Source organism: Oncorhynchus kisutch, linkage group LG3 (genome assembly GCF_002021735.2).
Source record: "Oncorhynchus kisutch isolate 150728-3 linkage group LG3, Okis_V2, whole genome shotgun sequence".
NCBI lineage: Eukaryota > Metazoa > Chordata > Actinopteri > Salmoniformes > Salmonidae > Oncorhynchus > Oncorhynchus kisutch.
The window spans coordinates 11870369-11888591 of record NC_034176.2 but is presented as its reverse complement, the minus strand read 5'-3'; the positions used below and the strand labels follow the sequence as shown (position 1 = coordinate 11888591).

Here is an 18223-nt window from a genome sequence, read left to right as displayed (position 1 = left end):
TTGGTTGTTGTTACCTTTGATTACCCAGCGCCCCTCTTGCGGAAGTAAGGCAAAGTTCACCCTGATAGCTGTTAACACTCTAGTCGTTGCCCTGCTGTCTTCACATACTACCAGCACAGTTTTGAATCTGGACACAAAGTTAAAATCCAGAACTACTTCATCATGTCTGTGCCTTTGGTTTTCGACGGGAAAGTTGTTATTGTCACTGGGGCCGGTGGAGGTAAATGACTGCTATCTTTTGCTAACATAGCTAGCTTCTTTGGGATATGCTCATCTTGTTAATTGGTAACGTTTCGTTGTGCAAGGTGGTGTTGTGTTTTAGTGGTGGTTGACATGGTTGTGAATCCATTGTAAGGATTATGGCCAGGGTTATTCTTATTTGTCTGGTAGCAACCGTGGCTAACTAACTAGCTATCCTAACCAGTAGTAGTGCTTGGTGGCTATGCGCTTTGTCAGAAAGTAGCCAGCTTGCTAAATTACTGGAGCAAGTTACCCACTGCTGTCATTGTTGCAACACTTTAAACTTGAATCTGACATCGCTCGGCCACACAGGACAAAGTACATTTTGCTAATTCAAGATACCTTATGTGAGGGCATTCTTGCAACAAAGTGCCCAGTAGCCCATCCCATCCACGCATGAATACAACATGTACTGTGCTGGACACTTTGCTGCAACCGTAAGTCTCATTTTACTTTTTCATTTGACCAAGTATTAACTTAAACTTATTTCCATAGGACTTGGGAGAGAATATGCATTGGCTTTTGGTGTGAGGGGTGCCTCAGTAGTTGGTAAGTATTGTGAATATTTTTAAGATGTACATTTTAAATAAGCTGGCAACTATACAGAAAATATGCTGTTCAATGCTTAGTTATTGGTTTAATTGTTTATCTTTTCTCTGCACACAGTTAATGACCTCGGAGGAGATATTAAAGGGGGAGGGAAGAGCTCCAATGCTGCTGATAAAGTTGTGGAAGAGATAAAAGCCAAGGGAGGCAAAGCAGTGGCTAACTATGGTGGGTAGATGGACCAAGTTATCTAACTCCATTTGAACTTTTGCACATGGTTCCAGAGTCTTGCGTGGCCAGCCTTCCAAATCCTGTCTAGAGTCAAAGTCTAAAATCAAAGCCTTGAGTCTCAAATTCCATCCTTCCATTGCCCAATTTGACTTCCTTATGTTTTTTTTGAGCCCTCAATGAAACTACGACTGTAGACATCCAGAACTGTTTAGGAGCATTATTATATCAGCTGTGAAAAGAAGCCATGCACATTTGTCTACTGTTTGACGTTTCCCTTTTTTTACCTTGCCACCCAGAAGAGCATAGACTGGTTTCTTTCTTCCCAGAGTTTCTTTGCCACCCTCACACCTTGGTTAGGCATTTATTTATTTATTATTGTCATGTATGCCCCACAGATTCTGTAGAAGATGGTGAGAAATTGATCCAGACTGCCCTGGATGCTTTTGGGCGAATAGGTGCGTATTTAGACAACTGTTTTCCTTGTTTTAAAACCAATAACACAATGCACATTTTAACAATTTTAAACATAGCATGGCTGATGGTGTTAAGTCAAGCATGATTATACAGTGCATTTGGAAAATATTCAGACTCTTGGACCTTATAAAAACATTTTTTTTATGTTACAGCTTTGTCTTTTTGGGTATGATGCTACAAGTTTGGGGAAAAACTCTCCAAATGCAGATGTGATGTTCTTTGCAGAACCCCTCAAGTTCGGTCAGGTTGGATGTGGAGCGTCGCTGCACAGCTTTTTTTAGATCTCTCCAGAGATGTTCAAGACCGGGCTCTGGTTGGGCCACTCAAGGACATTCAGAGACTTGTCCAGAAGCCACTCCTGTGTTGTCTTGACTGTCCTTAGGTTTGTCCTGTTGGAAGGTGAACCTTCGCCACAGCCTGAGGTTCTGAGCACTCTGGAGCAGATTTTCATCAAGGATCTCTGTACTTTTCTCTGTTCATCTTTCCCTCGAGCCTGACCAGTCTCCCAGTCCCTGCCACTGGAAAAACATCCCCATAGCATGATGCTGCCACCACTGTGCTTCACCCTAGGAATGGTGCCAAGTCTCCTCCAGGTGTGATGCTTGGCATTCAGGCCAAAGAGTTACATTTTGGTTATTAGCCCAGCGAATCTTGTTTCTCATTTTCTGAGTCTTTTGGGTGACTTTTGGCTAACTTCAATGGGACTGTCATGTGGCTTCCCTCTGGCCACTCTACCATATAGGCCTGATTGGTGGAGTGCTGCAGTGATGGTTGTCCATCTGGAAGGTTCTCCCATCTGCACAGAGAAACTCGAGAGCTCTGTCAGTGACCATTGGGTTCTTCGTCAAGGAGGTGACCAAGGCTCTTCTCTGATTGCTCAGTCTGCTAGCTCTAGGAAGAGTCTTGGTGGTTCCAAACTTCTTCCATTTAACATGGCTGGAGAACTGATTTCTTGGGGACCTTCAATGCTGCAGACATTTTATGGTACCCTTCCTCAGATCTGTGCCTCCACACAATCCTGTCTCTGAGCTCTACAGACAATTCTTCGACCTCATGGCTTGGTTTTTGCTCTGACATGCACTGTCAACTGTGGGACCTTTATATATATATAGAGAGAGAGATATGTGTGCCTTACCAAATCATGTCCAATCAATTTAATTTACCACAGGTGGACTCCAATCAAGTTGTAAAAACATCAAGGATGATGACTGGTAACAGGATGCACCTGAGCTCAATTTCAAGCCTCATGGCAAAGGGTCTGAATACTTATGTAAATAAGGTATTTCAGTTATGTTATATAAATTTGCTAACAATATAACCTGTTTTCGCTTTCTCATTGGGGGGGGGGGGGGGTCTGAATAAGGCTGTAACAAAAGTCAAGGGGTCTGAATACTTTCCGAATGCATTGTATGTTCAGGCTTGCTTGATTGTGCAAATGGTTTGTTTTGGTATCTTACAGTACATGATTTGGTGACAAGAATTTTGATTTTAAACAGACCTGTTGCTTATCTTTTCCAGATATTGTTGTTAATAATGCTGGGTAAGGATGTGATTTATCTAAATCCTTTTAATCAGATTTGATGACCACTTTTTACAAAATAAACTAAACTGTAGTGTTTCAGATGGATATGTGACATGGAAAACTATTCCATTTTACTCAATGTATATAATAGAATAGAGGCCAAAGTGAACAACACCCTGTTTAATTGATTTCAAGGATACTTCGGGATCGTTCCTTTGGCAGAACGAGTGATTTGGATTGGGGTAAGGAGTTTATTTCTGAGTACACATTCATTCTGTCAATCATCACGGAAGGAGAATATTGCATATTAAACAGTCCTATGGAATGAATAGTAAATGTCTATCAGGCTGGAGAAGAGCTTTAATTCCAAGGACTTCAGCGTAGAGAAATGAATGACAAATACAGTCTGAGTAGTAATTTGCAAGAACAGGATAACCTCTACATAGTTATTGTAATGCATCATTTGAGCCTGGTTCCTTTCTAGGTTTCTTCCTGGTTCTGGCCTTTTTCTAGGGAGTTTTTCCTAGCCACCGTGCTTCTACATCTGCTTTGTTTGCTGTTTGTGTTTTTAGGCTGGGTTTCTATACAGCACTTTGTGACAACGGCTGATGTAAAAAGGCCTTTATAAATACATTTGCTTGTATTTCAGACCTCATCCATAGAGTCCACCTGAGAGGGTCCTTCATGGTCACTAGAGCTGCCTGGAACCACATGAAGAAGCAGAAGTTTGGGAGGTGATGTCAAGGGTCAGACCCAGCACCATGTTGCCTATGTAAAAGGAAGTAGAGCTGACTGTTCTGCTGAATCCCAAATAGTTCCCATAGACAGGCTCTGCAGTCCTGTAGATCAGTGTGGATTGGATAGGAATAAGCAACATGCCTTCTGATAGCCTGGATGGAATTCTCACCACCGCTTTGCTGTCATCTTTTCCAGGGGTTCTTAAAGTGGTCCATGGAGGTACTTCAGGGGGTTGCGGCTAGACCCCCCCCCCCCCCCCCCCACACACACACAAATTATTATTATTATTATTATTATTTAAAAAAAATATATATATATTTTACATTTGATCTAATCTGCAACTTCTGTTCTCAACTCTGGCCTACATGGGCCTGGTTGGCTCACAGGGATATTGGTGTCCACAGTACTCCACAAATTGTATTTTATTTTCTTTTTTCCAACTCCATACGACAAAATTCCCAATGACAAATTGTGCAGAATTGCAGGAAATTTGCTTGAAAATGGCACAATTTGCAACCCATGCCAAGAGATGGGCCTTTAAAATGTTCCTGCTCTGGACTTGGTTTGTCCGGACATGTACTGCCAAAGTCCTAGTAAAACTCCCTGCATGCTGTTTTTTTATCTCACTCAAGTTGTTCTGATTATGAGGGGGGTCCCTGATGACTCGGTCCAAGGACCCCAAAAGTTTGAGAACCCCTTGACCCACTCAATAATTTCAGCTCATAAGCAGTGCCTAGGGATTCAGAATTCCTTTTGTACATCCAATCAATCCAGCTCTCATACTGAACACACTCCAAACAGTTAGGTAATGGCCGGTGTGGAGTATAGAGCTGTTTCAGGTTTGCGCACATGTAATGTTGAGAAATCATCCTTATGATACCCCTTGATTTGCAGCATCGGCACCAAGAATACGTGAGAAAACGGTCTTCAAATGTTCTAGAATAGTGTTTAGGTGGTTGTTGGCTTTTGACAGGCAGTGAACGTGCCACGTGCCTGAAACAGCCTTGGCGCTTCAGTCTAATTCAGGGCACAGTGTTGAATCAACGTGCCACGGTGCCCTGTCTGTTCCCAGGATCATCATGACTTCATCGGCTGCTGGCATCTATGGCAATTTTGGGCAGGCGAACTATAGCGCGGCGAAGCTGGGTCTGCTGGGATTGGCCAACACCCTAGCCATCGAGGGCCAAAAGTACAACATCCACTGCAACACCATCGCCCCGACCGCAGGCTCGCGCCTCACAGAGACTGTTATGCCCCCAGGTCAGAGGAGCCGCTGAGGAACTGCTCTGAACAGGCTGAGCAGCACACATTACTGGGTCATCTTATTAAGACTCAATGATTTCAGTTGATCTGTTGTGTAATATTGCGATGAGTTACCAGTGCTTGACATGTACTGATGGGTGCCTGTACTCATTGTGGGTGCTGGTATGGTTTTCATTTAGATGCAGGAGCTCTACATACTTTTGAGCTAATATTCTATTAAAGCAATAAGGCCTGAGGGGTTGTGGTATATGGCCGATATACCACGGCTAAGGGCTGCTCTTATGTGCGACTGAACATGGTGTGCCTGGATACAGCTCAGAGCCGTGGTATATTGGCAATATACCACAAATCCCAGAGGTGTCTTATTGCTATTACAAACCGGGTGCCAACGTAATTAGAGCAGTAAAAATAAATATTTTTGGCATACCTGTGGTATACGGCCTGAAATACCATGGCTTTCAGTCAATCAGCATTCAGGGCTCAAGCCACCCAGTCTAATACAGGAACTCAAGCAGGAGAAAACATTTGAGGTACCGGTTCTCTGCTCTAGTGATCTGCCTAAGTCGAGCACTGGTGCATCATGTAATATTGACATGTAAATGTGTTACTGAAGTTTGTCAAACTAGTGCACTCACAAACTGAGTAAACACTGAGATTAATCATGCGTTCTGACAAATGACGTTTATTTATGGGTTGGGCATTTAATGAGGTGTCGTGGATTGCTTTGGTGGGCTTGGCTGACATCTGTGTTTTTCTTCTCTGGTGTCTGCCACGTGATGTCCTTTTCATATCCCATATGAAAGTCGTGTGATACGGTCCCCTTTGCTGGTATAAAAAAAAAAAAAAAAAAGTATCTTAAACTGTAGGACATGGGTGTCAAACTCATTCCACGGAGGGCCGAGTGTCTCGCATTTTCACTCCTCCCTTGTACTTGATTGATGAATTAAGGTCACTAATTAGTAAGGAACTCCCCTCACCTGGTTGTTTAGGTCTTCATTGAGAGGAAAAAACAGATCTGCGGACACTCGGCCCTCTGTGGAATGAGTTCGACACCCCTGTCCTATGGTTTATGAAGATTTAAAAAAAAAAAATGGATATACCAGCATATCCCCACAATGTGCATACCTTTTCATGTTATTAGCAACTTAACATGTAGCTTTTTTTGTCGTAGTTTTGTGTGAGTCCTTGAAAGCAGAATACGTGGCGCCCCTAGTTCTGTGGCTGTCTCATGACCAGTGTCAGGAAAATGGAGGCCTGTTCGAGGTTTGTTTGAGAACTGTATGAAATGTTCACTTATGCCTTAAACTGTGTCGCCTTACTCCCAATCCTTCCTGATTATTCTGTTCATGTTCTCTCCCTGTTAAGGTTGGTGCTGGCTGGATTGGAAAATGTGAGTTGAATTTATTATTCTCATTTGGGAGTATTTTCACCGTTCTACAATATTTTCCATCAATGTGTTTTGTGTAGTGCGCTGGGAGCGTTCACAGGGCCGCATTGTGAGGAAGAAGAACCAAGGCATGTTTCCTGAGACTGTACGAGACCAGTGGGACAACATCTGTGACTTCACCAATGCCACCAAACCTGCCAACATCAATGGTAACCAAGTCAAGCAGCCCTTAGACTGAACACCTATTCTGGCATATTTAGCCTCTGTCAGATACATCAGATATTAGTCATTGACTTATACACAGATATATTGAATTTAAACTTTTTTTTGACAATAGTATAAAATGCAGAAAAAATTACTGACTAGGTAGGTGTCAGTGAAACTTTCAGTAGTCCACCTGCAGTAAATGCTGGAACTCTTTTGGTGTTGTAATAACGACCAATTTCATGGGACGAGGTCTGCAGTGTAAACCGAGTGGCTGACCAGGGATCAAACCTCTAAGAGGAGTGCACAAACTCATTTCCTTGTGCTGTTATGACACAATGTCAATTCCACCACTGGTATTTCCCCCTCGTCTTTGAATGACGAGCACAGTACAGTATCGAGCGGAGCGCCTTTGGGTCAGACACAGAAGAGAACATGACAAGGGTTCATTATTCTCTCCTCCCTCGGCTTGCCCTTGGATGTGCAGCAGCAGCAGCATGGGGGTGGCAGCCTCCAGAGGAGTGCCTCATTACCATGACTTTGTAGTGCTCCTCATTTGTACCTTATTAGAGGACTTTTGGCCGTCTTTGTTCCACAACATCCTTATTGAGTGAAGATAATGATCCTCCTCTTATTCCATTTTTTTTTTTTTTTTAGAGTCCGTGGCCACATTGGTGGAGGTGCTGTCAAGAGTGGAGACTGATGAGGGTATTGCCCCCAACCCCACCAGCGCTATGGCCACTGCTGCATCTGGGATCAGTCCTGTGAGTGGAGAGGTCAACAGTACTAGGCTGGAATGAAGTGGAGTCATGCATGTTGGTGACAGATGGTCTCATAATGATGCTCTGTGGGCCATGTCTTCAAAGATGTCTGTTTGGAGTGTCTTTGACACCAAGGGGCCATGGCTCCAAATCAAACAGTCCGTGGCAGGCTGATGTCAATGTACCCTAGCTGACCTACGGGGCCTGGTTCTACCTAAAGGCATGCTTAGTAACGACATGGCTTGTGTCCACTTCGTTCTGTGCTGATTTGTCGCTGTGCTTCCCCTTCAGCTGGAGGCGGTGGGACAGAAGCTTCCGGAGTCGACCTTCAGCTACTCCCAAACTCAGTGCATCCTGTACGCCCTAGGAGTGGGCATGTCCACCAAGGATGACGACCACCTCAAGTTCCTGTACGAGGGCCACGAGGACTTTAGCTGTCTGCCCACCTTCGGGGTCATCCCCTCCCAGGCAGCCATGATGGATGGTGGGCTAGGTTCCGTGCCTGGACTCAACTTTGACTTCACCAGGGTAAAAGCTCCAGGAAACAATCCCAATCATCTTTATTTCCCCAAGTACAGTAGAATTTACAGTTTTTATATGCATTATATAGAAAATAGATGCAGTAAACTCAGAACTCATCCCATACAGAACTGGCAAGCAACTGTTGCTGTTCTCACACATGTCATTTAGTGGGTAAATAATACATTTTATTTTGCTTGGAGCAAAGACTAACTGAGACCGCTATTGTAACCATAACCAATTTACTCACCTTTGTTCATTCTGATATTGTCACTCAGTTGTTGCATGGAGAGCAGTATCTGGAGCTTTTCAAACCATTACCCACCTCCGGTATGTGTGCCCATTACACAAGTATCTCTGAGAACAACATTTTCTGCTTACAAAAGCCTGTTATTTAAAATAATTTGTCTGCATTTGCAGGAACACTGACGTCTCAGGCAAGAATCGCAGATGTGTTAGACAAAGGATCTGGCGCAGTTATTCTCCTGGATGGTTAGTTTTGTTAAGCTTACTTCCTTGTCCCTGAGAATTAGTGTGGTAGAGTAAAGGGTTTATAAGTGATGTTCCACAGGGTTGCATGAGATGAGCAAAGAAATAGCAGAGGAACTTTAACAATTAGTTATGGACCTGATATTAAAGGAAGGAAATTGAACACATGCAGTCTAAAGATTCTTTCAGAGAAACGTGAAAGAATATTTAATTTATATATATATATATTTTTTTTAAGTTTCATTATTGGTGGAAAAAAAATCCATTTAACAGGCACTTTTATGCAAAGCGACTTCATCTGCACACATTTGAAGTCCACTGTCTTGGCATTGCAAGCACCACGCTGTACCAACTGAGCTACAGAGGACGATTTGGAAGATAACAACATTGTCTTTCTCCACAGTCCACACGTACAGTGGTAAAGAGCTGTTGTGTTACAACCAGTACTCTCTGTTCATCGTGGGGGCTGGTGGCTTTGGAGGAAAGAGAACATCTGATAAAGCAATGGTAACAAGGAGTCTGTTAACACCAATGCTTTCAAACTATTCAGAAGTACTACCATTATTTTTTTCTAGAACAAAATGGTTGACTCTTACTAATTTTCTTTCAACATAACTTAATCTCACTCTTTCAGAGCACAGTAACGCATCCAAACAGAACTCCTGATGCTGTGATGACTGACACCACAACAAGGGACCAGGTTTGTTGTTCCATCTAGTGTATACACAGATTTTTACTACTGGTGCCCAAACTTAAGATTTTTACAAAGGTTGAAGCATCAAATAAGTAGCCATTATGGCTCAACGGGAGCCCGACTCTCAGGATATTTCTAAAAGGAGTGACTTGACATTGATTTCATGCTTTCAGGCTGCCTTGTATCGTCTGAGTGGGGACTGGAACCCCCTCCACATAGACCCCAGCTTTGCAGCAATGGGAGGTGAGTCTTCTGACCTGGTACCAGATCTGTTTTGGCAATCGTGTCAACTCCTTGTCATGCCAAAAGAAGAGTGCCAAGGAGTTGACATGATTGCACCAACAGATCTGGCACTAAGCTTTGACTCTTATATGAATGAAACACTGCACGGTGTTATGCAGGATATTGTGTTGAATCATAAAGACCTCTTCTCTCCATTGTTCAGGATTCAAATCCCCTATTCTGCATGGCCTGTGCTCCTTTGGGTTTGCGGCTAGGCATGTGCTGAAGCAGTATGCCAACAACGATGCCTCCAGATTCAAGTCCATCAAGGTGAAGCACGATCTTGGCAGTAACGTCATAGACTGAATAGAACGGCCGTTCCCATTCAAGTCAATGATGGCATAATGGGGCAACTGGCGGACGTTGCGAGTGTACCCATCAATCTGTGCTATGATTTGATTTACAAAAAAATATATTAAATTGCATGAGCGACATCAGTTAACTTTCTACATTACCATGGAAACCAGGCAGCCATTGTGAGTGTACCCTTGAGTTTACCGGTCAAATTGCCGGGGTTAGAGGTTCGACGCCTGTTAACAGTTCCCTATATCTTTTTGGAGCTTGGCACTTAATCAAGAAAAATAAGAACACCCTACCGCTGCTCTTACCTTTTCTTACACTTGTCTCTTGACTATCACTGACTTTGCTGATAGCTGCTTTGAGGAAGGTTTGACTTATGACTGAGATGTGGTTGTCTCACCTAGCTACCTTTAAGATGGGTGCTCTAGCTGTAAGTCACTCTGGATAAGAGTCTGCTAAATGTCTAGAATTGAAAATGTAATAAGCTGTTTTTAAACAACCTTTTCCTGGTGTATCCTTCAGGTCCGCTTTGTAAAGCCAGTGCTACCAGGCCAGTCTCTACAGACTGAGATGTGGAAAGAAGGAAACCGAATTCACATTCAGTGCAAAGTAAGCAGTTTTATCATGGTTGTGCAAGAGGTTAATAGTGATCCATTAAGATTGAAAGAATTACCCAAATTAAGTCCAGTAAACCTCTTTCCATGTGATACAGAATATCCATGTTAAATTGATTGGGTTATGTCTTATTCCTCAGGTCAAGGAGAGCGGTGCTGTGGTTTTGTCAGGTGCCTATGTAGACTTGCATGCTGCTGCAGATGGCTCCCCACAAATTCTTCCTGAGGTACATCAGTCAGACTATTCATGTGTGATGCAAAATCCCAAAGGTGGAATTGTCCTCTGACTAGTTTTTCCTGTTTTGAACCCTTCTAGGCAGGGGGACTCAAGAGTGAGCTGGTGTTTGCTGAGATCGGCCGTCGCATTAAGGACCTAGGGGCTGAGATGGTGAAGAAGGTCAATGCAGTGTTTGGCTGGGAGATCACCAAGGGAGGAGACATTGCAGCCCAGTGGAGTAAGTGAACACTTGTTGCTTTCCAAGCCCTCCTGTCAATCAATGCAGTCATGTTGAACCTATGCAGCCTGCTTCCCGGGCCCTGATTACGCCAAGTCCTGGACTAAAATTGATTCTCGATGGAGAATTACCATTGTGCACTTTAGTCTACAACTAAACGTAATCTGGATCTGGGAAACTGGCCCATTGTGTTAATGCCTCAACCATAATTTCATTATGCTCTTCCCCCAGCCATTGATTTGAAAACTGGAGCTGGCGCCTTGCACAAGGGCCCATACAGTGGCAAAACCGATGTGACCATCACTGTATCTGATGGTGACTTCATGGAAGTAGTGCAGGGGAAACTCAACCCTCAGAAGGTACAGACATCTCCCCTAGCCTACATGCCTGGCAACATCTGAGACACTGTAGAAAGCTACAAGGTGACTCAGCAGAGAACTGCCAATGTGTAGCACATTCACACTTCAAAACTTTTTAAAACTAAGTACATCCCAGTAAGAGTGGTTTTTTTTATTTTATTTATTTTTATTTCACCTTTATTTAACCAGGTAGGCTAGTTGAGAACAAGTTCTCATTTGCAACTGCGACCTGGCCAAGATAAAGCATAGCAGTGTGAGCATACAACAAAGAGTTACACATGGAGTAAACAATTAACAAGTCAATAACACAGTAGAAAACGAAGGGGGGGTCTATATACAATGTGTGCAAAAGGCATGAGGAGGTAGGCAAATAATTACAATTTTGCAGATTAACACTGGAGTGATAAAAGATCAGATGGTCATGTACAGGTAGAGATATTGGTGTGCAGAAGAGCAGAAAAGTAAATAAATAGAAACAGTACGGGGATGAGGTAGGTGAAAAGGGTGGGCTATTTACCAATAGACTATGTACAGCTGCAGCGATCGGTTAGCTGCTCAGATAGCTGATGTTTGAAGTTGGTGAGGGAGATAAAAGTCTCCAACTTCAGCGATTTTTGCAATTCGTTCCAGTCACAGGCAGCAGAGTACTGGAACGAAAGGCGGCCAAATGAGGTGTTGGCTTTAGGGATGATCAGTGAGATACACCTGCTGGAGCGCGTGCTACGGATGGGTGTTGCCATCGTGACCAGTGAGCTGAGATAAGGCGGAGCTTTACCTAGCATAGACTTGTAGATGACCTGGAGCCAGTGGGTCTGGCGACGAATATGTAGCGAGGGCCAGCCGACTAGAGCATACAAGTCGCAGTGGTGGGTAGTATAAGGTGCTTTAGTGACAAAACGGATGGCACTGTGATAGACTGCATCCAGTTTGCTGAGTAGAGTGTTGGAAGCCATTTTGTAGATGACATCGCCGAAGTCGAGGATCGGTAGGATAGTCAGTTTTACTAGGGTAAGCTTGGCGGCTTGAGTGAAGGAGGCTTTGTTGCGGAATAGAAAGCCGACTCTTGATTTGATTTTCGATTGGAGATGTTTGATATGAGTCTGGAAGGAGAGTTTGCGGTCTAGCCAGACACCTAGGTACTTATAGACGTCCACATATTCTAGGTCGGAACCATCCAGGGTGGTGATGCTAGTCGGGCATGCAGGTGCAGGCAGCGACCGGTTGAAAAGCATGCATTTGGTCTTACTAGCGTTTAAGAGCAGTTGGAGGCCACGGAAGGAGTGTTGTATGGCATTGAAGCTTGTTTGGAGGTTAGATAGCACAGTGTCCAGAGACGGGCCGAAAGTATATAGAATGGTGTCGTCTGCGTAGAGGTGGATCAGGGAATCGCCCGCAGCAAGAGCAACATCATTGATATACACAGAGAAAAGAGTCGGCCCGAGAATTGAACCCTGTGGCACCCCCATAGAGACTGCCAGAGGACCGGACAGCATGCCCTCCGATTTGACACACTGAACTCTGTCTGCAAAGTAATTGGTGAACCAGGCAAGGCAGTCATCCGAAAAACCGAGGCTACTGAGTCTGCCGATAAGAATATGGTGATTGACAGAGTCGAAAGCCTTGGCGAGGTCGATGAAGACGGCTGCACAGTACTGTCTTTTATCGATGGCGGTTATGATGTCGTTTAGTACCTTGAGTGTGGCTGAGGTGCACCCATGACCGGCTCGGAAACCAGATTGCACAGCGGAGAAGGTACGGTGGGATTCGAGATGGTCAGTGACCTGTTTGTTGACTTGGCTTTCGAAGACCTTAGATAGGCAGGGCAGGATGGATATAGGTCTGTAACAGTTTGGGTCCAGGGTGTCTCCCCCTTTGAAGAGGGGGATGACTGCGGCAGCTTTCCAATCCTTGGGGATCTCAGACGAGATGAAAGAGAGGTTGAACAGGCTGGTAATAGGGGTTGCGACAATGGTGGCAGATAGTTTCAGAAATAGAGGGTCCAGATTGTCAAGCCCAGCTGATTTGTACGGGTCCAGGTTTTGCAGCTCTTTCAGAACATCTGCTATCTGGATTTGGGTAAAGGAGAACCTGGAGAGGCTTGGGCGAGGAGCTGCGGGGGGGGCGGAGCTGTTGGCCGAGGTTGAAGTTGCCAGGCGGAAGGCATGGCCAGCCGTTGAGAAATGCTTATTGAAGTTTTCGATAATCATGGATTTATCAGTGGTGACCGTGTTACCTAGCCTCAGTGCAGTGGGCAGCTGGGAGGAGGTGCTCTTGTTCTCCATGGACTTCACAGTGTCCCAGAACTTTTTGGAGTTGGAGCTACAGGATGCAAACTTCTGCCTGAAGAAGCTGGCCTTAGCTTTCCTGACTGACTGCGTGTATTGGTTCCGGACTTCCCTGAACAGTTGCATATCACGGGGACTATTCGATGCTATTGCAGTCCGCCACAGGATGTTTTTGTGCTGGTCGAGGGCAGTCAGGTCTGGGGTGAACCAAGGGCTGTATCTGTTCTTAGTTCTGCATTTTTTGAACGGAGCATGCTTATCTAAAATGGTGAGGAAGTTACTTTTAAAGAATGACCAGGCATCCTCAACTGACGGGATGAGGTCAATGTCCTTCCAGGATACCCGGGCCAGGTCGATTAGAAAGGCCTGCTCACAGAAGTGTTTTAGGGAGCGCTTGACAGTGATGAGGGGTGGTCGTTTGACTGCGGCTCCGTAGCGGATACAGGCAATGAGGCAGTGATCGCTGAGATCCTGGTTGAAGACAGCGGAGGTGTATTTGGAGGGCCAGTTGGTCAGGATGACGTCTATGAGGGTGCCCTTGTTTACAGAGTTAGGGTTGTACCTGGTGGGTTCCTTGATGATTTGTGTGAGATTGAGGGCATCTAGCTTAGATTGTAGGACTGGCGGGGTGTTGGCAGGAATGAGCTACATTTCACCTTTCATTGTTTTGTGACTTTAGATCAGGGATGGATAACTGGCGGCCCTCCTTTCTGTAGGCCCGCGGATCAATTTCGGTAAAATAAAATGAGGGGTGGAAGAATACACAAGTTGCAGTTTTGAGAAACTGCTGATGCACAACAAATTTCAACAATTTCACTTAGGGCCCCCAAAAGGCTAGGATAGCCTTTTACTGCCTGTGTGCCACTGCAACCCATCATGAGTAAAGATTTTTTTTTTGTGGCTCCCACCCCAATCAAAGTTGCCCTTCCCTGATTTTTATACAGAACAAAAATGTTGGTTTCATGTGCTGAAATAAAAGCCCAGACATTTTTCATATGCGCAAAAAGCTTTTCTCTCAAAATTGTGCACAAATTTGTTGACATCCCTGTTAGTGAGCATGTCTCCTTTGCCAATATAATCCATCCACCTGACAGGTGTGGCATATCAAGCAGCTGAAGAAACGGCATGAAAATATATATATTTTTTTCTTCACACAACACAATGCCACGGATGTCTTGAAGGAGTGTGTAGTTAGCATGCTGACTACAGGAAAGTCCACCAGAGCTGTTGCAAGAGAATTGCTCATTTCTCTACCATAAGCAGTCTTGATATAATTTTTTGAGAATTTGGCAGTATGTCACAACCGCAGACCACGTGTAAACCACGCCAACCCAGGACTTCCACATCTGGCTTCTACACCTGCGGGTTGTTCTGAGACGTGCCACCTGGACAGCTGATAAATATGGGTTTGCACAACCAAAGAATTACTGCACGAACTGTCAGAAACCGTCTCTGGGAAGTTCAGCTGCGTGCTCGTCGTTCTCACCAGGGTGTTGACCTGACTGCAGTTCAGCATCGCAATTCCTGGAATCTGAAAATGTCCCAGTTCTTCCATGGCCTGCATACTCCCCAGACATGTCACCGTTGAGTCTATTTGGAATGCTCTGGATCGATGTGTACGACAGTGTGTTCCTGTTCCCACCAATAGCCATCAACTTCACTCATGCCAATGAAGGAGACAACATTCCTCAGGCCACACAAATCAACAACCTGAGCAAATATGCGAAGGAGATGGTATCACCAGATACTGACTGGTTTTCTGATCCGACCCTACCAAAACAAATCTGACCAACCTATTCATATCTGTGTTCCCAGTCATGTGAAATCCATAGATTAGGCCCTAATTTATTTTTTCAATTGACTGGTTTCCTTATGAACTGTAACTCATATTTTTCATTTTATATTTTTGTTCAGTGTAGCTCCAGGAAGTCCTTAGCTTATGACTGTTTTAATATGGGGTTGTAAGAGCATATTTTTCTCAGTGACCTGAGACTTGTACTTGTTCTTCCAGGCGTTCTTTGCAGGCAAGTTGAAAGTGCGAGGGAACATCATGCTGAGCCAGAAGCTGGAGGTGATCCTTAAAGACTATGCTAAACTGTGAGGTTGAGCGAAAGGAGAACCACTCAGTTATCTAACGTGTTTGTTTCACCTGAGGTAGCAGCATTAATTGCCAATGTGCATAAAGATGGCAGAAGTCACGTCATTGTTTTAACACCATCCAGAGTTCTCCAATGTGCCAATAAATCAGCACAATGTTATTTTCTGTTTTTCAAATTGCACCTCTTCCGTTGCAGTAATTTGACCTGGATTTCAATGCATCATATCCGGTGAAATAACCTAAATGCGAGTTTAAATGATAATTTAATGCAATTTCAACAAATAGCCACATTACACTGAGATCATGATTTTTACTTTGACGCTGATGAAATGTATAGGGACGTTTATTAAACAGCTTTGATGGTTAAGATAGTGCTGATGTGCAATTCTGAATGTCAAGTCAGATGACGGGTGCATGGGGCCAATAAATTAATGGGACAAACTGTACATGAACAACATACTATAGTGTCAAGTGGAGATGCTTGCTGTATTCCAGGGCAATGAAGAAAGGTTCTGCTCTGCTAGCCTTGTCTGCTGTAATACATCTTTTCACTAAAATTGCATTTGTCCTCCCAGATTAGGCTTTTTTTTCTAAGTGTCCTGACTTCCCTAAAATCCAATGTAACCCACATTGACAAGTGTTGGCTTGGTGCAACATGCTACACATTTCTAATAAATCTTACGCACTTTCATCATGTGGCTTCTGACGGGGATCAACTTTTTAATACCCTTTAATCAAGGTTCCAAACAGACAAGTGTACATTACAATAAGTTGCTTTATTATATTACACTTGTAAATCTGACTTAATCAACATATTCATAAAATTAGCTTTCTGAGCATATTCACAGTGTAAAGGAAGAAAAAGATGGAACCCCTATTGTATATGATGGTTCTAGTTAAATACTCATCCCTTGTCTGCGATAGCATATTACACTAAGCAATTTGTATCAGGAAATTAACATATCTCCTACACATTGATTAAAGATTTTATTCAATTACTATGCAGTGAAATGTGTTTTACAGGGACAGCCATAGTTGTACTGCACCCCGGGAGGAAATTAGGGTTAAGTGCCTTGCTCAAGAGCACAGCGACCTTTCGGTTACTGGCCCAACGCTCTAACCATAAATCAATGTACTTTGATTCTTATATCTGCATCATGATCAGGCACTATTGTTTAAACACAATCCATAAATATTACTGGTATTTCACAGAATTGTCTTCATAAAGCATCACAGTAAAGTTGTGAGGTGTAGTTTGTTCTATTTACAGAATGCAATAACTTTTAAGAAATCCTTTTCTCCAGCTTATACCCCAAATATAGATTTGTCTACAGCAGCTGTGACACAATATGCAAAGGGGATGAAGTTATTGGGAATAATAGATATCACAATATACATGGGCCTAGATTCAATCTATAAGTTACAAGGTCATTTCCTGAAGGCAATGCATTTTGTAAAAATAAAAAGCTATTGTTCAAACCACACAAGTACCCACATTCTTTCTATACTATATATTCTTTCTATACTATATATTGGTCAAAAGACCAATTAGTGGATAAAAGATTGGGCTGCTTGTCTAAATGAATCCTCACTGACAAGCTAGTTAACCAGTTTGTAAAGTCAATTTCATGTCAGCAAAGGTAAATCCACAATTTAAGTGATTTATCTATGCATGTGGTTGATTTGGGGATGGGAGGAGGAAAGTGCTGTGTTGGAATAAAAGTTTCTTACTCAAGACACTCATTGAAATTAGTGCTCTCTTTCTCTTATTGGCTAAAGAATAGGGTGCTTACGTGGTGTTACTATAAGCTACTTGATAGTTACAGAATTCTCTCTCAAATAATCAAGGGGAAGAACAGACCAATTATATTGGGTTTCCCTGATAAGTGGGTCCTTAAAGCTATGTGTGTACCTCAATAAAATGAAGATCACTTGATTGGTCAATTGCACACAAGGTTCAACCAGAACTAAATACCACTCAACAATACCTAGGGGAAATGGGTGCAGTACCAGTATGAGTTAGATTTATAAGGACACATCACCACTGTTTTGAATCTAGACCACAACAATACGAAACAGAATATTATACTTAAGGCTTGGCTTGCTCTCTGGGATCTAAACTATGCACTGCATATCATTTTACCTTATTTATGAGCAAACAAAGCGAATTCCTTATGATTCGATAATGTGCTTTATATCAACTGGCCTTAACAACTCAAGCAAGCAGGGATGTCAGTATTTTACAGTCTTAAAATGGATGCAGAGGACTGTAGAAACACCTGACATCCCAAATCATACACTGCACAGATCATCTCATCTCTACATGACTCATCTTGACATGTAAGATTCCAATATGATGATTGCCTTAGAAAAGTGATCACTGGTGAGAGGAGGAAGCTTGCGTCCGTTTTTGAGTGTCCTCTCCTTGTGCAGACAGACAGTCCCTCCACATTCATCTTGCAGTAACTTGTGCAAACAAAGGCAGTCTTGGTCACGTAAACCACAAGCTGAGGCTGTGCTTAGTTAGCTAAATGATGAACTTGACGTCGTTCTTCAGATTGCCATTGTTGACGCTGAAGCGGTCAGGGAGAATCCTCATCTTCATGGTACCGTCGGCACCACACGAAAAGATGTGGTTGGCCGGGCCCACCTCGATCTGCATCACGCCCGTGCCCAGATTCCGGAACAGGGACTGGCGAGCGTGCTCGTTGGGGAACTGATGCAGTAAGCACTGCGTGGACAGGCTCCACACCTGCAACATC

The 18223-nt window shown here is 43.6% G+C and overlaps 2 protein-coding genes across 6 annotated transcripts in view; one reads left to right on the top strand and one right to left on the bottom strand.

Annotated features, from left to right (window-relative positions):
- Positions 1-28: 28 nt before the first annotated feature.
- Positions 29-16461, top strand: hsd17b4 (hydroxysteroid (17-beta) dehydrogenase 4). The gene is made up of 24 exons (XM_020467693.2): positions 29-220; positions 736-789; positions 907-1014; positions 1413-1472; positions 3010-3031; positions 3209-3255; positions 3663-3747; positions 4824-5011; positions 6186-6277; positions 6380-6404; positions 6482-6610; positions 7263-7369; positions 7658-7894; positions 8164-8215; positions 8306-8377; positions 8778-8881; positions 9009-9074; positions 9242-9311; positions 9514-9620; positions 10173-10259; positions 10405-10491; positions 10581-10719; positions 10951-11078; positions 15375-16461. The coding sequence occupies exons 1-24, from the start codon at positions 163-165 to the stop codon at positions 15462-15464; spliced, it is 2214 nt and encodes a 737-aa protein (XP_020323282.1). The 5' UTR covers positions 29-162; the 3' UTR covers positions 15465-16461.
- The window catches only part of dmxl1 (Dmx like 1), a 53322-nt gene continuing 51317 nt past the window's right edge, over positions 16219-18223 (bottom strand). For all 5 annotated transcript variants that reach the window (XM_020467627.2, XM_020467673.2, XM_020467652.2 and 2 more), the window contains one exon: positions 16219-18213. In XM_020467627.2, coding sequence (XP_020323216.1) covers positions 17989-18213 — 225 coding nt within the window. In that variant the 3' untranslated portion in view covers positions 16219-17988. The remainder of the gene's footprint in view (positions 18214-18223) is intronic.